The sequence below is a fragment of the Pseudomyrmex gracilis genome, unplaced genomic scaffold (assembly GCF_002006095.1).
Source record: "Pseudomyrmex gracilis isolate BER0280 unplaced genomic scaffold, ASM200609v1 scaffold_61, whole genome shotgun sequence".
NCBI lineage: Eukaryota > Metazoa > Arthropoda > Insecta > Hymenoptera > Formicidae > Pseudomyrmex > Pseudomyrmex gracilis.
In genome coordinates, this window is record NW_018020645.1 from 601,847 (window position 1) to 620,344 (window position 18,498).

At 36.1% G+C, this 18,498-nt stretch overlaps 2 protein-coding genes across 3 annotated transcripts in view; one reads left to right on the forward strand and one right to left on the reverse strand.

The window, feature by feature from the left end:
• The first annotated feature begins 5,294 nt into the window (after positions 1 to 5,294).
• LOC109854206 lies at positions 5,295 to 11,488 on the forward strand. 2 transcript variants are annotated; one of them, XM_020427081.1, is made up of 8 exons: positions 5,295 to 5,463; positions 5,548 to 6,226; positions 6,369 to 6,529; positions 6,903 to 7,069; positions 7,382 to 7,824; positions 8,109 to 8,336; positions 8,871 to 9,025; positions 11,373 to 11,488. In XM_020427081.1, the coding sequence occupies exons 1-8, from the start codon at positions 5,452 to 5,454 to the stop codon at positions 11,388 to 11,390; spliced, it is 1,863 nt and encodes a 620-aa protein (XP_020282670.1). In that variant the 5' UTR covers positions 5,295 to 5,451; the 3' UTR covers positions 11,391 to 11,488. The 2 variants fall into 2 exon arrangements, with proteins under 2 accessions (XP_020282670.1, XP_020282669.1); XM_020427080.1 differs by lacking the exon at positions 11,373 to 11,488 and having other exon boundaries at positions 8,871 to 9,645.
• A 5,525-nt stretch (positions 11,489 to 17,013) lies between these two features.
• Positions 17,014 to 18,498, reverse strand: part of LOC109854225 (dopamine D2-like receptor) — a 174,923-nt gene continuing 173,438 nt past the window's right edge. Inside the window, exon 8 of the mRNA XM_020427109.1 lies at positions 17,014 to 18,340. Coding sequence (XP_020282698.1) covers positions 18,132 to 18,340 — 209 coding nt within the window. The 3' untranslated portion in view covers positions 17,014 to 18,131. The remainder of the gene's footprint in view (positions 18,341 to 18,498) is intronic.

Sequence of the window (18,498 nt, forward strand, 5' to 3'; positions counted from 1 at the left end):
ACGCGCGCGTTCCAGAGTGTTCTATCGTTTTCGTGATTTTGATTACGTGTTTTTCTTTTCGTGGCTACGCTTTCATACGCATTGCATATTAATTTGCAGAGAAACGTTTCGTTTTTGTTATTACTCTGCTCAGCGATCGCATCGTCCCCATTACTTTGTTGATTGTTGATTCTCGAAGTATGGACATAGTGTCCCGGTTGTAATCATCTTGAATTTTTGTATCGTCGATCGAATAAAATTTACAAATAAATTTTACAGTTCTGTGATATATAACAATTGTTCTTCCATCGTTTTATCAAAAATATATACGTATAATAATACTTTACTATCTACCAAAAATCTCTTCAATTCTTTTTTAAATCGACCGAAACAAAAATATTTCCGCGACCGATTCGGCAGTGCATTCGTGTGTTTTTTCGTTGCGCAAGAGGAAAAAAACAATTCGCGCCAGTGACGTTTTCTCGCCACAAATCCGCGCCGCCGTAATTCATTACCTTGATGTTTCGGTGCAGCACGAACGGGCCCATTAATATGTCGCGGTCAATATTTTTTCGTTTTCAATACTTGACTTTATAGTGGACCAATCGCCGATATTCCGACGATTTACCTGTAGATATATTGCACAATCGGACGAGAAAAAAATTGTTGCTTTGTGCAATAAAATATCTTTAAAAGTTGATCGTGCAATAAAATATCTTTAAAAGTTGATCGTGCAATAAAATATCTTTAAAAAAGTATATATACGTGCACCTGGATAAAATTAAGGTTAATGTTAATTGTACATCGATAAAAAAAAAAAAAAAACGAAGCTGGCAGAAAAATCGAGATAAACCGGATGGAAAAGTAACGATGGCGAACTCATTTGGCAAGATTCTCGTTGGGCAAGTTCAGGATCGCCGATGACCAAACAACTTTCCAAGACGGGATATGTTAAGTTGCGCGATTGTGTGTTCGCAAACTCGTTTATACACATGTGACGACGATAGACACCATGCGGTCCGCGTGATTCTGCAGTATTAATTAGAAGTTACAACGGGTTCTCTCTGCATCCTGGAACGTGGCGACACGCGGTGTGGACAATGTCGCAGCCGCCGAGCAATTTCGGCAGCGGCCAAAACGTTTCAATTAAATCCTTCGTAAATCACTATTGTCGCGCCACGTAAGCACAGATCGACGGTAAAATTTGCAATTTCTAGCGTGTCGCTTGCGCGAGCTTATTTGGTGTGAAAGTGTGCTCGACGGGATCGGTTGCGTTTTTTACAGTATCCAATGCGCTTGTTAGAGAATGTCAAGCTCCGGGTATTAATCATCGAGCTGTATTAGTGATCTATTTTTCTCTCGCATTGCATTACTTCGGAATTCCAGCATTGTTCGTACACACAGTAGTGTAAAATTAGGTCGTATTATAAAATACGTATGCGCGCGCGCGCACACACACACACACACACTCTCTATTTTTCTTACTTTTTATATTTTTACATATAAGATATTTTCCGATATAACAGAATTTTATGTAAAGTAGACTCTTATATAACATTTCGTTTCTTTTTATAAAAATAAAATAAAGCACGTAAGTTATAATTATTATAATTGTAATTATATAATATAATTATTTATAAGTCAAAATATTTTGTAATTTAATGTAATATACGAGATTTACGTTATAATAAATAATTGTTAAAGAATTTTTTTGTGTGCTTAATACGGTAAGATAAATTTTGACTCTGGGAGCAAGGTAATTATTGTTAATTCATTTTGATTTTTCGCCAAGTGTGATTTAATTCGGATTTTTGACATCGTAAAACTAAATTAAATTTTACGCTAACGAATATATTGGCAAATAAATCAAACATCAACGTTTAATAAATTGCACATCAACGTTTAATAAATACTTGGTAAGTACGTGCATGGAGTTTTGAACATTAATAATTTGGACAAAATAGAGATTATAATTACAAAAGCGCAGTTCAATAAAACATCGTGTAACAATGTATATTTTAATATTGTTATTAAGAAGAGATCTGATATCAATTTATTTACACACATATGAATTATATTCTCTTTGCATGAAATAAAACCATGTGTTACTAAAGTTATTTTAATACGTAATTAGAAGCGATATTTAATATTTCTTGTAAAATTTATACACATATACATATATTTATATTTCTAAAACTTCTAAAAAATGGAATATTACACTGACAAAATTTTAATTCTTTTTTTTTTTTACGATGACTTAAACTCGATATAGTATAGTACATATACGCACAAGTATACTACATCTGGCGCACCAACGATGCGTTACATCAATATTCTGCACATTCCAAACAAATTGCGTATAAGCAAATATATGGTGTTCTATCTGAATACATATCAAAATGCATTTATTTACAAACTGCAATGTCAAATTTATTACCATATGTCAAAGTACAAACATATATGTATTGTAATGTACATAACTGTACTGTAACATTGCGTTGCATTCGTACACAAACGTAAGTTTATAAGAATATCTCTTTTCTTGAGTAATTCATTATAAGAAAATTTACATAATAGTTTTTCTTAAACCTATGCATTTTGAATTGTATCAATAAAACAATAATTACGTCACAAACACACTTATTTTTACACGCATTTTATGTTACATGCATTTGTGTATTATCTCGTAACTGATTTAAACGATGTTCAAAACCGCAATTTCAATTTGTTGGAAAGCTTTCATGGTAATCTATTGTGTTGAGAATTTCAGATTGATAGATATACATAAAAACCCGCCGCAACATCTGCCAGAACGTGCACACTTTATGAAATACATTGATATATAATTAACAACTATTTGTAATTATTAAAAAAGAAAATGAGATAAAAGTAACAAACAAGAGTTGCAAGTTTGCTCTCTGTTAAGTAATTACGATTTATCTATTTTTTTTTGTTTATTAAAATCTGCATTTGCGCATGTTTTCAATATTTTGTAACCATTTGACGTTTCTATCTCGAAACATGTTTCGCTTCTATTCTACGTAAATTTTGCACGATGTTTTGTTAAATTGAATACATAGCTTTTTCACAGCGAATATTAACTTAGTTGTGATAGCAATATATCCATCGTTCCACTTCGACAGTTATATGTAATATAATCGAATGTTCAGAAAAAATCCGATACTTCTCACAAAACTATGTTGCATCGCACAGTATAAATTTCCTTTCCAAATTTCCCGAAACGACGTAGTGCAATCGCATTATAAGTTTTGACGCGCAAAATGTTTAGTACCTATTATTACAACAGTGTTTTATAATGTGAACTTTTATTACATTATATAATTTTATCATCAAACTTGTGCAAAATTTTCATAAAAGATAGAAAACGACATCAGAATAAGTTTCATCGTAAGTCCGACGTTCAAACGCTCTATTACATCATCTTATTACATCTCGGTAGTTATTTATTGTCCCTCCTTATTTCTCGGAGCAATGAAAATTGTTTTTCTTTGTTTCGCCGAGAAAAGAAACAATAAGCTTTTTTTAATAAGAAGTACTTTGATAACTTGGAATTAAAAGAAGGAATATATAATGAAAAAATACGCAAGATATATGTATATATATATATATATATATATATATATATTATTTAATATTAGTATTAAAAAAATTTGTGAAAGCTTGGTAATGCGGATTTTCCAAGTTTCTTCTCATAAAAGAAGAAGCTCATATGTATGTATGTATGTATGCATGGATATCACGTGTCCCGCTATTCACCTTTACGATTCGAAGCGACCAGCTTGAAAGCAAACATTTTTCATAGTACACTCTTAAACCCAGTCGACCTTCGATAAACGCGGTAACATTTTAGTGTCCCCGAGCAGCGGCGTTCTCATGAACGCGTGAATTATGCTTGTCTTTAAAGTTTTCGCGTAGCAAAGAGATAGCTAAAGGGATTTTGCGCGTTTCGAGTTTTAAAGAAACAACAGTGAGGAAGTAATGAAAATTATACTGCCGGCTTAAATTTCCGAGTTTGTATACGAACGAAATTACAAAACGGCGTCTTTTAAATAAAACAAATGCTCCATTAAAAAAGTTCGATAACTTGGTCACTTAAAAAGTATTCCCGACAATAATTTCTCCTTCCGAGTAAAAAAAAATAAAAAAATAAATAAAAGAACATCGGAATAAGCTTCTTCCAAACTCCGACGTTCAAACAGTCTATTGTCATTTATTACACCTCTCTCGGTAGTTGTTTATTGTTTCCCTTTATTTTTCTCGGAATAATGAAGATTGCTTTTCCTTATTTCTCCGAGAGAGAGAAAAAGACGAGGAGCTTTTTTTTTCTTTTTTTTTTTTTTTTTTTTTTAATGAGAAGCGGATAACTTCGAATTAGAATCGGGTTATTTCGGTGAGAGCGGTTATTCAGATAAGTCTGAATCTTTTCGACGCGACGAAAGCAAACGCGATTCACGGAGCGTGATGGAAAAAGCAGAAGCTAATCCCGTTTTTCTAGCTCGGTGATTATTGCCTTTTGCCGGCTTACCCGCGAAGAAAGCAGCAATCCGCGTCTATAAGGCACGAAATGTAAAGTTTGCGCGATCGTTGAAATGCAGATGAGCGTTTCGCGCGGCGCGTTTATTTGGAAGATACACTTGCGCCGCCCCGCGACTATTTTCCTCTCCCTTTTGTCTTTTCTCGTAGAGTTTCGTACACTCTTTTCTGTTTTCCTTTCCCCTCCCGCGTTCTCTTCAATCCCGATTTGTCTCCTTGGTGAAAGCCGAAAGAGAGCTGGCGGAAAACGAGTTCCTTTGAAATTATATTCTTCGTTCTGTAATTCATTCATCTGTGCATAAAGGGCAACCTCTGCAATTGGCCGTCTCCATTGCAAGCAATTTTCCCTTCAAGAAGGCTCCGGTTTCTTCTTCGTGCATCTGCATTTAAGACGCGCCGTGGCGAGCACAATTCTCCTTCTTTCCGCGCTGTTCTTTTCGCTTCTCTTTCCGACGCACACGGGGACGAAGAAATTTCTTGCAAAGATATTTCACTATCTTTCATTTATCGAGAGAGATTCAATATAGTTTTAAATAACTATAAAATATAAGAAATAAGTAACGATTACAAAGTGCATTCATAATCGGAATGTCTTTCTTTCGATACTTCTGTGAAAAAAAAAAAAGTCATAGTATAACTTGAATCAATGAAAGAGAAAGACGTCGAGAGTGCATCTTGCCAGACCAGTCTTGTACTAAGAAGTGGAAGGGCGAAGAACTGGAAGAAAGAGATCATCAATCCTATATAAGATCGTCGATCACTCACATGCTTGCGCTATAGTCATTAAGTTTGACATCGGTCGCTGACAAGACTTGCGACACACACACATAGAATCTCTTTTATATTAAATATTTGCACTCTTAAAAATAATAATAAAAATATACACAGTTCGTGCGATACACACATGAATCAATCGACATGCGAGTCTTGGTGAGTTTTACTGATAAAAAAAAATCATCGAGTTACATAATCGAGACATTTCTAACTGTGAGTGTCATAAACGTCTTTCCTCAGATTCTCGTTGCGGTAACGGCAGTGATTGTTGAAGCATACGTAAGCAGAAATGGCGCGGTTTCTTTCACCACAGACGTCACGTCTTATCGCAAACTTCGTCCACGGAATTTCCTTCTCGGTCCGCCATTCGTCGACGAGATGATCGGTCAGCAAATTCCGTCGCATTCGCCAGCGGTAGATCAGACTATCAGCCAGCAGACTCTTCAAGACGTACCTTTGAGAGATCGAACGGTCTATCCGTTCGAATTTCCAATTCTTCGTCATCAGCCATTCAAACAAAATGCCGTCAGGGCGACGACGTTCGGTCAACCGTTGTTCAGAGACACGTTATCGAGAAATCAGGATGCACGTGGACAACGAGCAATCGTCCAAGACGATTTTTTTGTAGGAGGACGAGGCACGTCGCTCGCGTCGGACGAAATCTTCGAGGAACAAGCGTCGACGTATCGAATGCCGCTCAAAGAGCAGCAGTTTACGAACGTAAACGCCGAAGCGGTATTTAAAAATTGGCTTCACGAGCAATCGCTTCCGACTAAACAAGCATTGTTTCGGAAGCAAGTAGCTTCTGCCGAAGTTCCGTCTATTTTTAACACGGTCTATCGAGACAACAACGAACCGATTGATTCGTACGGACGACACAAGGATCTAATGTCTCGCGGAGAATCTTGGACAAAATACGGTAAGATTTATGAATATTGTACTGACTATATTTAGCTTTTTCTTTTTCAGATTTAAGTTTGATTTTTTTGCATCAAACTATGTAAGCAGTTGTAGCAATTGTGCATTTAGATTGCTTTTTTTCGTTTTTTCAACTACGGCAGGTAGCCATGAACACGAAATGTCATCCATGCCGATGCTTTCGTCTTCCGAACACTTGTTTCTTTCTAACGTCGACGAAGTTGATTCGTTAGAAGCTTTCAAGATGAAACTCGGTCCGATGTTGACGTCGGGATCGTCGAAATCGAGCGGCAAATGTAATGCGGTGAGCAGGACTATTAAAAACTAACATGTGTTGTTAAGCACAGACGTAAATCTGGTAACTGTAACATTTGGCAGACGATTGAACGATTGTGCAATTTACATGAAAAGATTAATGTAGGGATTTCAGAATAGATAACAGGAAAATAAAACCCGCGCTGTTAAGTAGATAAATTTATTGTATGTACATCTTAATTTATAATAACTGTGAACGCAAATGTAAAATATTATTACATTGTAAATTACAGAAGATAGTGCAAAATTACATGTGGAAAAGAGCAATTTTGTGCGATAAATAAAAATTTATTGAAATTTATATATTGCACATTGAAGTTGAACAGCCAATGAGGTAATAAAAGTTTGTTTATTACTTTTAGCCGGTTGACAGCTCACCAACTATATCTAATGGCGCTATAACAACTGTTCCATCAATCTCAGTTAGCGCAAACCAATCCTCGATTGTAGGTCATATCTTAACGAGTTTAACAACCAAGCCCAGCTCGCCTGTCACGACTACGGCAACACCAATAGCGTTCACCGGAAAGTACGTAATGGCTGCCCCGAGCTTTATTACTTGTCCGGTTGGTTACAACGTTGTAACTACACTGTATAAACTCGTAAAGTTCAACTCAATTGCCAAACAAGTCAAATTTAAATACTACTGCGGCGAGATTTGAAAGCAGCTACATCGCTGTGTCTTCTATCAAAATTATATTTTTTTTTGCATTAAATCGATGTTTTAATCATTATTAGTTTTACGATTTCAGAATTTTGTAATTAAAAAAAAAAAAGAGAAATGTGATTTGTAGTAACAAAACAAGAACACAATAACTCGTGAATCTGGGTTTTGATTTAGCACCATCGGACCGACTTATTTCCACGCCACTGAATACGGAGCTGTCTTGACATCTCTTCCCGCTAAAAGTGAATTAAAGAGCAACTTAATGCCGAAAGCGTCAAAGAACAGCATAACGACTGATATTCAAAGTTCCATGCTGAACTACATTCTGTCTGAAGAGTACAAGAACGGATTGAAGAGCGCTCAGAACTCCTTGACAAACTACGCGCTGCCCGAGGGACTTAAACAAGACTGGTCTTTGCAACAATTCCCACAGCCGGAAGCGTCGTCCGGTTATGTTCCGCTGTCTCTAAACGGAAAGACGAATCTCATTGTACCAAGTCTATCTGTCGCACCCATCTCGACCATTTCGTGGCCGATGGAAACTAAAGCTGACGTTTCCACGATGCTGCCAGCAAAATCCGTAATGACGTTCGACACAAGTAACAATTTACCGATAGGTGTGACACAACACGGTTCATTATAGTTTATTATTATATTTCGTTAAGTAACAAGTAAAAAAATTGTAAAAAATCAAATCTTATAAATGTTATTTCTCATTTAAAAAAAAAACACAAACGTCTACATAATAGATGTAGAAATTCTCTCTGTAAAAAACATTATCTTACAAAAGTTTTCTTCTGTAATTCAGAATTACATCACAGAATTACTTCGGTTGAAGTAGCGACTTACAGAAATGTTCTAAATATTAACGAAAAATAAAACGATTTGCTTCACTTCTCAGGCCTGAATCTACATTCAGATTTCATGGAGAGCATACCAAACAGTCTGACTCCGAGTATATCTAATAGTATATCTGGAAGCATAACTGGAAGCATATCAACGAGCATACCTGGTAGCATGACGCCGGGCATGCCTGCGAGCATACCAACTTTGAGCCTTGGGCAAAGTTTACATCGCGCGGAACAATTACAGCAAACTCAAGAGGCAAGAAATCTCTGGTATCCCGCAGGTATCTTAACCACATGCTACATAAAGTTTTACATCTTCGATTTGTTGTTACAGAGTTATAATTAACATAACAAAGCTTTTCTGTACGCTCGCGAGTTCATTGAAAGCGAAGTAACAACATGACGCGCATTTGAATTCTGACGAAAATTTATCGTTGAAATTTTTTATGTAAATACAAATTATTAAATTTAATTTGAACAGTTTGTGTATACGATAAGAGAAAAAGCGTTGAAAAAACTGAATTATATTAAATTTTTACCTCAAGTTGCAAACACACGCACGATTTAGTGTCATCGATTTTGTATTGCAAAAACAATTTGTCAGAGATTATCAGATTTCACTTTACTCCGAAGGAGTATTTTTTTCTCTCAATTTAAAACCGTGTCGATATATATATATACGTTTTTTTAATTATTCGTCTCATAGTGCGAACCTTTTCCGGCAATCAATCGGCTGATTACGCTTGAGGGTTCGTTTGTTCAACAACTCTTTCGCGCGCAGCCGGCGGACCTAACGCAATTATCGTACTTTGCAGGTTTGCAGCTGCAGCTAGGCGGTTTTGGTGGGATAAATTACACGTTACATGCGAGTAATCCTGCTGCCATGAGGCCGATGGAGCTTGGGATGGCGGAAACGGGCTTAACTCCGCCAAAATTACCGACGCAAGCGCACGAACCCGCATTTGCAAAAGTGAGTTCTCAAGGCGTGATTGCGAGTTTCGCTTCGCCCGGTACTCATGTCGCTCGGAAACGCTTCCTTAATAACGACACGTAATATTACTTTGGACGCTTTTATTAGCTTCGTGTCTGCCGGTTACGACCAGCTTCTCTCCTTTCGTTTCCTCTCCTTTTACCCCGTATTGACCTGTGCGTTCTCATCTTATTCCCCCATATGTCACTCTTTGCTATTTTATGATTTCATAAAATTTATTTAGTTTTATCTTACACCTCCGCTTGAAGCTATATATCGAGCAAACTACTTTATATTTCCATGAGTAAATTAAGCAGTCTATGAAACGGATATATATTTTCGCGTTATTCGCGCAGATAAAATACGCGGGAGTAAGGAGCGAATATTAAAAGAACGAAATTATATCTCGCGTCGCTTCGAGGTTTGTCATTAATTTTAGCACATTCATATTCTCGTTTTTCCGTGCGCAGCGGGCAACTTGATAAATTTATTATTCCTTTTAACAGATCGAATTTAATTCAACTTTCGCGAGTTAAACGTCATTCGTAATTGAATGAGCATTGTATTATAATCGCTCGAATGAAGCAATAACTGTTGTAAAAAAAAACAAAACAAAAACAGTTTAGAAAACATTTTGATAGAATTGCAAATTGAAATAATTAATTAATTTAATATTCCGTGGTAAATTTTAATTAATAATAATTGCAGACAAAAATAGAAAAAATATATATATATACACACACACATGCGTATGTTATTATGAACAAAAATAATTTTATCTGAATTATTTGTCAAATACTTTTAACATTTCTTAACAACTCGATGAGTAATTTTTAATAAAAACGTGCAATGAAAAAATGTATTTTTAAATTGCTAATTGTTTGTTAGTAGGTGCAATAAAAATTTTATTATTCCGCTCTGTATGTATGTACGTGCATCGGTAAATGTATGTATATACGCAAATGTAATAGTAAAATTCTAATTACCATTTGGAAGTGTGTTCATTTACTTCGGTAAATGCCATCGAACGTTGGAAGTTCGCCGGCAAAAGCTTATGAATATGTAACGTGTACTCGCGAGATATTAATTAATAAACTCTAATGTTGTTAATCATACATGTTGGCGCCCGACAATTTTGTTAGCAATCGTAAACTACGGCCATTCGGTTAGAAGAGAAGTGCAAAATCAATTTGTTGCATTGTTAAGTACGTTAAAATGAGTGATTGCTTCGTATAAAGTGCCCTGCAAAATATTAAAGTGATGCGAAAAATATTAAATTGTGAAAAAATATACAAACTTTCAAATCTATCTTCTTTTATTTTTATTCGCGGATTATCGTTAGTTTGTGAAAAGATGATCCCGTCATATTTCTCAACTGACAAGTGTTGAAACGCGTGTCGTTCAAGAACGAAAGTTTTCCATCGTGCACAAAAATAAAATGTCTCTCTCTCTCGCGTATTTTTCGTTTGCGGACGTAACGTCGCTCGTAAATCCTTCAAAAATTTACTGCAAGAATACGATCGTTGTACCATTCCGAGTGCCACAGGTGTTGGATTCTCTTAACCGTAAGGTAGAAGGAAAACGTAGGTAGGCAAGAAGAAACGAGGCGTCTCATCCGCCTTGAGAGTTTCTTATTTACATTAATTACCCGAAGAAGTTTCTATTTCTCTTTGCCGAGAAGTGAGGAAGAATCGCGTAACGTTGCTTGTTTTGTGAGAATGCGCGCGCGCACGTCAGCAATTATTTTCGCGCAGTCGGTAAATATGATTAATCGCGACAGATTAAAGACGAAACGAGACCGGACGGAACAAATTCTGAACGCGTTTACGGAACATTAAGCGAGCTCGTGATTTATTTATATATGCAGATATATATCTTTGTGTATATTGAAGAGAAGTGCTTGAAGAGAAATTATAATTAAATTAATTGGAATCGCATAAAATAGGATATACGCGCATAAATACGTTTCAACTCGCCGATGTATGAGCATTTGCGGGCCGTGTCGAGTTACACAATAAATGCAATATTCTATATATCAAAATTTAGTTTATATGTACATATATACATTATTTGATCAAAGCCTAATTAAATTTAATTGCAGAAATTCAGTTATATGTTGACATATATGCACGTGAGCATAATAAAATTATAAGTAATGTAAAACTGATCTAAAACTTGAATTAGATTGTAATACAATGGCAAGTAACAACGTGCTAAATTGTACGTGCAAAATTTGCGGTGTAATATAAGATCAAAATATACTTACTTGGGTTTGTTTTGCATCCATTGTGTGGATACCCTTCGCAATTTTGCGACTTATATATGTATAAAATTTTATTCTTTTCAGATTAGATATCATCTATAATATTTATCTGCAATCATCGCGCGCGTCCGGCTAAATTGAACAGAATACCAAAGGATGCGGTTCTACTGTTTGTGAAAATGTTTTACGTTGTTTTTGCAATTAAAATTATCCATGATACAATTAGTTGTTTTTACTTTTAAGTTATTAAGTTTGACATATAATTTGTTATATATTTTATTTATCTAGAGTATCTAAAATGTACATTATATATATATATATATATATATACATTCGTGCAAGTCAATTCTTTTGTTACATTTTCTGTGAAGTACTTCATTTTTGCGTTTTTAAAATTCTCCTGGCATTCTGTAAAGACACTTTATACGCTTTTATTCCATTCTTTACATACCCATCTTCTTCGGTTTACTCACTCTTTTGTTTCATGGTCAAGAGCCACAGTGCTCACACACAACTATAAAACGAGTCGAAGTCCTAAAATATACTTTCTTTCTCAAACGTTCGTAAAAGTTGGCACCGAACGACTTCGCTGCAGATTGAATTTTGCTAACGGCCGTAGTAGTTGGCCGTGACCGTTGTCACTGCAGATTGCATTGACCCGAACCAATGTCACACGTGTACGATGAACTGAAGCTGTTATATTTTGGCAAAAACCTCAATGGCGGAGATTATCCGATAATCGAATTTTATTTATTTATTTTTTTTTGTGAAAATATATACACAAGTGAGATTATAGCAATTTATATTTTTGAATATCTGCGTTTAATAATGAAACGTTTTTTAAATCTTACGTTATTATATTTCACACTTTGTTGATTTATAAATAAAACTTCTCGAATATTCTCAAGCTATTACGCGAGATGATTGTCGTGTATCGTCTGCTTCACAAGTTTATACAATTTGTAATTTAGATTAAAGAATTTACCCGCGCGTTTATTCACACATTTTCATTTGCTTTTTGTTGCGAACTGACTGACTGAAAATCGTCGTAAGTTCACACTTAATTACGGTCTGGCAAGAATAATATAGGTTTATCTCGTTTTCCTTCCTGCTAGAATTTCTCCGCGCGGTGAAGTGAATAATCTACCGTCGGCTTACGTTAGATTACTTCATTCGTGCGTTTTATGGAGATAGCATGAGCGATTTAATTGCAAATTGAATCTGAACCGGGCTTTCGTATTTTTCATTATTGTAATCAAATTGAAACTTTTTCGTGATTATACAAAGTGCAGCTTTCTCAAGTGCGGGATTGCAACATTTGCTCCGAGAGCAAATTTATTAGCGCACACAACGTCGTTTTATATATTATTTATTAATAAGCGATATGTACTACAGAAACGCGCGCTTATTTATAAGTCAAGTACATGCACGAAACGCAAAATTAAATCAGTAAAAATGTTCATTCTGTTACTGAAAATATAACTGCATCTTTTCTCTTCGTTACTGTTACTCGGGATGTAAATAAAATCAGAAGGAAAAATATATTTTAAAACAACATCATTTCTCATTTATACTATAATTTTATTACTTTTAACAAGTGTTTTCTTTCTGTGTGTGTATGTTCATGTGGCGTGTGAATGTGTCTTGCGTATTTTTGTTTTTTTTTTTCGCATACTTAAGTATGTGTAGGTATTGCCTTCGGTACATACAGCGTTTCTTTTATGTATCTCTTTGATCGCAATTTATAATCTCAGCAAATTAAAGATTCTTTTCTTAAACCTATGCCCTGTATAGACCATTGGTGATAATAAATAAGAAATCCATAGGAAAAAACAGCATCCAATATCACACATCAGCATAACACGTGCGCACGTTACGTGTCACATAATATATATATATAGATATATATATATATATATATATATATATTCCTCTTTAACATTATATAGCAGTCCAACACTTCTTTCACCTTCGAAAAACAACGTGCCATTATGATCGCTTTGCACAAACAAAAAGTTTCTGTAATTCGGACTCTATTGAGAATCATCAGAAACTTTATCGCAATTTCCGCGAGCTCGCACACACACTCGCGCGCGCACACACACACACACCTTCTCCTCACACACTCGCTAACACAAAAACGCACGCACGTACACACACACACACACACACACACACATATATGCGCGCACTCAAACATACAAACGCAATTGCAAATGCTTCTCCAATTAGATGTATATTTACACAGATATACAGCGCTACGTTGATTCGCTTTCGCAAATGGTGATATCGTGTCACGTACATATCACGTATGTACCTATATCGATACATGTATATCGATACATATCATACACATCATGTTGTTTATATACAGAGGGAAGAAAAGTATATCAGGTTAGAAAAATACAGCCATCTTACTCAGAATTCTGTAAGAAACTTTTCTAACATCTCTCGAAGTGTTACGCTATAACAGAAGACTAGTCTTTACACCTCTTCTCTCTGTCTCTCTGTTTCTCTCTCTCTCTCTCTCTCTCTCTCTCTCTCTCTCTCTCTTTCTTTCTCTGTCTCCCTTTTTATCTTTCTGCATCTCTCCTTGTTGCGCGAATTTTGTGGCTACATTTTACGAGTTTCATTAAAGAAGAGTGCGAATTGCAAGCCAGTCCGATTCCTGTTTACGCTCGCACTTGTCACTCTACGCTTCGTTAGTGTGACACGGAAAGCAAAGCGTTAGAACTTCGCTAAGAAGCAATTGACTTCGCCAAGAAGTCCCCTTACCTCTTTACGACGGCGCTAAGTGGCACGTGGCGCGATCTACGAAGGTGAAAACGAGAGATGGAGCGGCACCACCTTTCCGCGGGGGATGAATCGCGGATAGAGTAAGATGAGCGAATGAGAGTCGGCGAACTTTCCGGACAAAGTTATGAAAGAGCTTAAACTTCGCAGTCGGTTCGCGCGGATTTAAATAGACTTTACGTTCGCGGAGGGTTACATAAATTAAAAAATCCATCGGAATTAAAAACCGAGAGACTTTAGAGTAGATCGATTTCCTGTTTTCGACATCAAATAGATTTCCACATTGCGTTTCTTCCGTTCTGTTTTAACGAGACTTTAGAACTTCAATATATAATACATATTGTTTTGCGCAAATTATTCGTGATGCGATTTTTTGTTTTTACAACATTATACAAATTAATTTAACAAAGTAACACAGTACGTCAAAAGCGAAACGTATTCGTTTGAATTTAGGCGCACGGATGCGCGCGCGTGCGAGAATCTTGTGTTTCACCTAATTTAACCGGATCTCTCTGTCATTAACCGTGCCACGTGTGTAACACGAAGCCAAATGTGTGTAACGATAGGATTGACGGTACCGCTCTTGTAACTCGTAGAATATTTACAAATGTATTTACATTGGAAGCTTAAAACTACATCGTACAGCATTGAAAAACTCATAGAGTAAAAAGCTTTGATTGTAAACGTTATTGCAATAGCGCACGAGACGCGTGTAACGCATATCGAGCCCAACAATCGCGAATTGGTAGTTACTTGTTCGCAACAAGCTCTATGCAGAAACTTGCATTCTGTATTGATTCAATTCTGCACTGCAAACTTCACAAACTCAAAAAATAACAAAGATACGCTGTGAGATAAATTTTGGAAGTTCGACAGTTTTTCAAATTTGAAGCAAAATAAAATTTAATGGATTATTGTTTTTTGGACAAATTATTGTTTTCAAGTAAAATTGAGAAGTACATTAGCGAGAATTAAGAATTATATATTGTTTATAGAAATACGTTGTTTCTTTCTCTTCTCTTTTTGTTTAGAAAGACGTTAATCACTTTAGACTCTTCGTGACTCGAGATTACGTAGACCAAATGTATTAATTGAAATGCGAGCATTGCGATTATTATTAAAGATTCGGCACGAAGTACAATCAACCGCGAATATGTATCTTTCGCATTTCCGCGCGTGTGTTTTATCAGCATAAAATTTTCGCGAAATAAACTCTTTTAGCATATCTTTTTAAAAATAAAACCTTCTACACACTCCGTATTAATTTATTCACAATAATAATACTAACAGTCTTCTGAAACTATACAGTTTACTTTATCTTATTACCGTCATAACACCAATAATGTCTACGGAATATATTACGTGTAGCACTTTCGAAGACGAAGTTGTAACAAATGTCAGACTTAAAAGGATTAAGAGACAAAGATGGGACAAGTTCTACAGAAACTTTCACTTTTCTTCTTCAAGAGCCACAATTCTGTCGACCGATATCTCACGGTTGTATCAAAACTCGGTCAACAAAACAATGATCGTTTTCCTTTTTGAGAAAAAGAAAACAATATATATCTCTCTTCTATCGGGAGAAAAAAAAACCATGAGAAATCATAGAAAAGAAAGCAAGATGTCGATTTATTTGATTATATTATCTCTCATTCTGTCATAAACAATGCTCGAAAGCCACTTTGGAAGTTAATGCGTGAATAGCTACGTACTCGTACTTGATATGTTTGGAAATTCGATCATGGCAAACTTCGCGCTGGACCGCTAACAGCGGACGTAAAGGATCGTCGAAACTTCGAACACGATGTCTTGAGAAACTACTCGGCGTAACTTAAATTGGCAATTTACCATCAAAAAAATAAACTAAAATAAAATTTGCCCTTATCTTATTTGATTTTTATTGAATATTTATTCACACGACAAAATTTGATTTATCTCAGATTTTCGTTATGTTAAGGAAACAATACCGATGCTCGGAGAAACATTACGAAATCTGAAACTTGGAGATGTGTTTCCGATTTTCAACGTACAACGTGTCGTTAGTGTGTCCCAAGTTCACGATTATTCATACAGTTCATAACTCATCATCACTGGCACCCAAACACACGAAACAAACCTTACGTCGAAGCGCCAAAATGTTACACCGAAACAAGTTTCGCCTGATGCAAATGTAGCGTCGAATATGTAAACGTGAAATTATAAAACGATGTATTCCAGAAATTCTCAAACTTCGCACACACACTATCACTTCGAAAGACTAAACGCAGTGAAATTGAAGCGTTAAAATCTGAAAATATCCTTCTTTTCGTAACGTTTATTTGCGCGATTACCGATCAACTATCTCATTCAACTCTCTTTCAAAAAGCAATCAATGATTGTTTATTCTTTATCTGAGATATAAAGATATTATGTTAAGAAATACAAAGGGCCACTACGAAAAAATCTAGAGAGTTAGCTATTTTTCTCTCTACTAGACGTTCGGAGGAAAATAGCTTATTCTTTCTCTCACTTGATGCTTTTATTAACGCACAGGCTTTGTTTAAAAAAGCTTTGCCTTCTGTATTGTGTCTTCTGTATTGTAACTAAGAAACAATGTTATTTTCTGTAAGAATTCATTAAAGAACATTGAAGCTAGTGTTTTATATAATAAGGTACTGTCTTTAATTTTCTTTCTCTTCTTCGTTTTGTGTCGTAAAGTTTCTGTCCCGCGCTCAGTGTCACCCTGTATATCATGGAAGGAACGGCGTAAGAGTTCATCATTTTATATATGTCGTGTATGTATATATAATTCCTTTTTTTTTTTTTGGTTTTTTTTTTTGTTTTTACGTGTTCACCGAAGTATAAATACATACAGTTATTATTTGCGACGCGCGAGTACGTAATAGCGTGTGTGTTTTTTTTTTTTTTTTTTTTCATATCGTCGTACAAACGGCGGTCATCAGCTTTTGCTTTTACTTTGAGCGAAAAAATATTGCTATATCTTACGTCCTACGTTAATACTGTCACGGCGTACTTAATTATCAACGGAGACGTAATAGCGTACGTGTAATATATGCCTCTCGCATAGTAAATACACCTCTAACAACTTTGCGCGCAATCTCTCTTGCTCTTCCGCCAGATCGTATTTTATTCAACCTGCTTCCTCGCAAACTTTATTAAATTATTTTCGAGAAATATTTGTCTTTATACGCGATTAGTTATATAACTTTGCTAACTTTCTAACGACTCGTCTTCGGACGTCATAAACGTCATTCCTGCGCGCAATGTTTGTACAATTATCTAAATTTTCTGCTAATTATTCGCGCGCGCGCGCGCATCAATTCGTCGACGTGGTTGAAAATGTTTTGTTTCGCGAAGCCTCACTTAGCAATTACTTGAGCTACTCATGCGAGAAATCATCTCTCTTCCACCCCTCTCTCTCTCTCTCTCTCTCTCTCTCTCTTTCTCGTTGGTGTACATACGTTGTTTTTCCGCGTGTTCTTCATGGCGCGACGCACCGCGACAGTTCGACGTCATAGCGTACGCACTCATGCGCACGAACGCGATGAATCGTTGTTGCATTCGGTAGCAACAATTCAAGCAATTTCCGCTGTCTGACTGCACGTCAATTTTGACCAAGCGAAATGCGATAAACAATTTTTTTGTTTTTAATATTACTTTTCCTTTCCGATGCTTATCGAAATACGATATTATCTTCACACACACACACACACACACCCATACCTCCCTCCCCCCCTCCATACACACCGCTGTCTGTTATCGCAAAAGATTTATCTTTTTTTTTAGTATGAGTCTGAGTTTTTCTAGGAAAAATGTGAACTCAGTTTCTCGCGTCTTTCACTCGGAAACGATTGACGCGCAACGGGACACGAAAATCGATACGCAAACGCAGCTGCTGCGGTTCCAAATACAAAGAACAACAGTACCTGTTGCGAGCCCGTCGAGAGCTCACAGTTTCTCGTTGTTACATCACAAATACGACGATTCACACCGAAGTCACGTTTGTTTCCTCGTGTCTCTTCTTCAAGGGATCACGAATTGCAATCTCACTTACACGCTGATCAGCTTGCGGAAGGCCTTACGGAATTCGGGGTTGAACACAGTGTATATTACGGGATTCACGAAGCTGTTCATGTAGCCCAGCCAGGACGTGACGATGAAAGCCGTAACGCCCGGCTGACAGGGCTCCTTCAGCTTCGTGCACATCGCGTCCATGATGTTGCAAGTAAAGAACGGCACCCAGCATATCAGAAATACACCTGTAACAATTTATTGTAACGAAGGCGTTGTTATTAACCGGCTCTTTTTGAAGTTCGCGATTTATTATAACACTGATTGATTTCAGAGTTAAAAAAAATTAATATTGTAAATATCAATGTGTGTGAAAAGAATTATTAATAATCAATTATTTTTCTTA

Bases quoted from the DNA above. Each gene is read 5' to 3' on its own strand.
- LOC109854206 (XM_020427080.1), top strand. The intron at 7,070-7,381 runs GTACGTAATGGC...GTTTTGATTTAG, and splicing joins CCAATAGCGTTCACCGGAAA to CACCATCGGACCGACTTATT. The intron at 7,825-8,108 runs GTGTGACACAAC...TTCACTTCTCAG, and splicing joins AAGTAACAATTTACCGATAG to GCCTGAATCTACATTCAGAT.